Source organism: Octopus bimaculoides, chromosome 5, assembly GCF_001194135.2.
Source record: "Octopus bimaculoides isolate UCB-OBI-ISO-001 chromosome 5, ASM119413v2, whole genome shotgun sequence".
Taxonomy (NCBI): domain Eukaryota; kingdom Metazoa; phylum Mollusca; class Cephalopoda; order Octopoda; family Octopodidae; genus Octopus; species Octopus bimaculoides.
The window spans coordinates 13,774,332-13,776,787 of record NC_068985.1 but is presented as its reverse complement, the minus strand read 5'-3'; the positions used below and the strand labels follow the sequence as shown (position 1 = coordinate 13,776,787).

At 34.1% G+C, this 2,456-nt stretch overlaps 1 protein-coding gene across 1 annotated transcript in view; it reads left to right on the top strand.

Moving 5' to 3' along the window:
- Nucleotides 1-2,456, top strand: part of LOC106877222 (tyrosine-protein phosphatase 3) — a 20,936-nt gene that overhangs the window by 5,530 nt on the left and 12,950 nt on the right. Inside the window, exon 4 of the mRNA XM_014926080.2 lies at nucleotides 588-729. Within this exon, the coding sequence (XP_014781566.1) occupies nucleotides 588-729 (142 nt within the window). The remainder of the gene's footprint in view (nucleotides 1-587; nucleotides 730-2,456) is intronic.

Sequence of the window (2,456 nt, the reverse complement as noted above, 5' to 3'; positions counted from 1 at the left end):
TTGGGCTGACCAAAGCCTTGGGCTGACCAAAGCCTTGGGCTGACCAAAGCCTTGTGAGTGGATTTGGTAGACGGAAACTGAAAGAAGCTTGTCGTATATATTATATATATATATATATATATATGTGTGTGTGCGTGTATGTTTGTGTGTCTGTGTTTGTCCCCCAACATTTGCTTGACAACCGATGTTGGTGTGTTTACATCCCCGTAACTTAGCGGTTCAGCAAAAGAGACCGATAGAATAAGTCCTGGGGTCGATTTGCTTGACTAAAGGCGGTGCTCCAGCATGGCCACAGTCAAATGACTGAAACAAGTAAAAGAGTAAGAGTAATTAAAATGGAAAAAAAGCCAGTGTCTACTCTCACTGAAGAATGATTGCTACTTTCAGCTTTAGAATCAGATGCTCTAAACATTACAAAATTACATCCAACTTTAAAAAACTTGATTTAAACAATAACGTTCTCTTTTCGAAACTCAAATGTTGATGCAATTTTTTTTATACTCCTATGACTCTTTATATATTTATTTTCACATATTGTTTTGAAAGTTAATTCTTCATTGCTTTTAATATTTCTACCACTCTTCCAGAGCCCGTATCACCATTGCTTGTGACTTAATGAGACGACTGGTGCCTGGACTGTCAGATAAAACTGATAAAGCAACAGTATTTGAGTATGCAGCTCGCTACATCTATTTCCTTCAAAGTCACGTTGGAACTGATTATGACAGGGTCAGTAAAAGAAGTTCGTGATATTTCAAAGGTTTTCCTGCTGTCATTAGGATTCAATGTCATTATTGTTTTCAATCCAATTCTTTTTTTTAGACAAGAGTAATCTTTTTATAAATTTTGAGTTTGAGGAATTGTGCTGTAGCTGCATAATATAATGTGGCTAACAGAACTATTTGAATAAATATTTGTCTTGTTTTCTTCAGATTACAGTAAGTTACTGAAATTGTTCAGATACCATGCTGAATTACTAGATACATGGTCTTGAATTTAAGTTTTAGCGTTTTACCTCAGTTTTTAATAAGATTGAATACAGCTTTTAAAAATATTAAGCTTATAGGTGCAGGAGTGGCTGTGTGGTAAGTAGCTTGCTTACCAACCACATGGTTCTGGGTTCAGTGCCTCTGTGTGGCACTTTGGGCTAATGTCTTCTACTATAGCCTCGGGCCGACCAAAGCTTTGTGAGTGGATTTGGTAGACGGAAACTGAAAGAAGCCTGTCGTATATATGTATATATATATGTGTGTATGTTTTTGTGTCAGTGTTTGTCTCCCCAACATTGCTTGACAACCGATGCTGGTGTGTTTACATCCCCATAACTTAGTGGAGTGGTTTGGCAAAATAGACCGATAGAATAAGCACTAGGCTTACAAAGAATAAGTCCTGGGGTCAATTTGCTCGACTAAAGGCGGTGCTCCAGCATGGTCGCAGTCAAATGATTGAAACAAGTAAAAGAGTAAAAGAGTTTCCATAAAACTCCCAGATTCATAGATATAATACCAGACTTCAATATCAGAAAATGTACCTGGTTTGCATTTTCTGCAGTTGAGTGAACTGGAACGCAGACAATCAATTGTCCAGTCCAGTGACACAACAAAATACCTGCGAGGGAAAGAAACCTCTGACCTATGTGTTTGTTGGTGTCTCAGTCAGTTGTCAAAAACAGGTGAAATTAGATTGTACACTATGCTTATTTCTGGTGCTTTTGCACAGTCAATTGAGTGCAATGACCAGAATCAGGCATCAAAACTGTTGAAGATTTGGCTCATTGAAGGCTTATATATTCTTGTTTCTTTATTGCCCACAAGTGGCTGAACATAGAGGGGACAAACAAGGACAGACAAAGGGGTTAAGTCGATTATATCGAACCCAGTGCGTAACTGGTACTTATTTAATCGGCCCCGAAAGGATGAAAGGCAAAGTTGACCTCAGCGGAATTTGAACACAGAACGTAACGGTAGATGAAACACCGCTAAGCATTTTGCCCGGCTTGCTAACGATTCTGCCAGCTCACCGCCTTATTTATTCTTACTATGATATATATTCTTATATTATAGACATATTCTTATTATATTATATATTCTTACCATGATATATATTCTTATATTATATATATATTCTTATTATATTATATATTCTTACCATGATATATATTCTTATATTATATATATATTCTTATCATATTATATATTCTTACCATGATATATATTCTTATATTATATATATATTCTTTTCATATTATATATTCTTACCATGATATATATTCTTATATTATATATATCTTCTTATTATATTATATATTCTTACCATGATATATATTCTTATATTATATATATATTCTTATCATATTATATATTCTTACCATGATATATATTCTTATATTATATATATATTCTTTTCATATTATATATTCTTACCATGATATATATTCTTATATTATATATATCTTC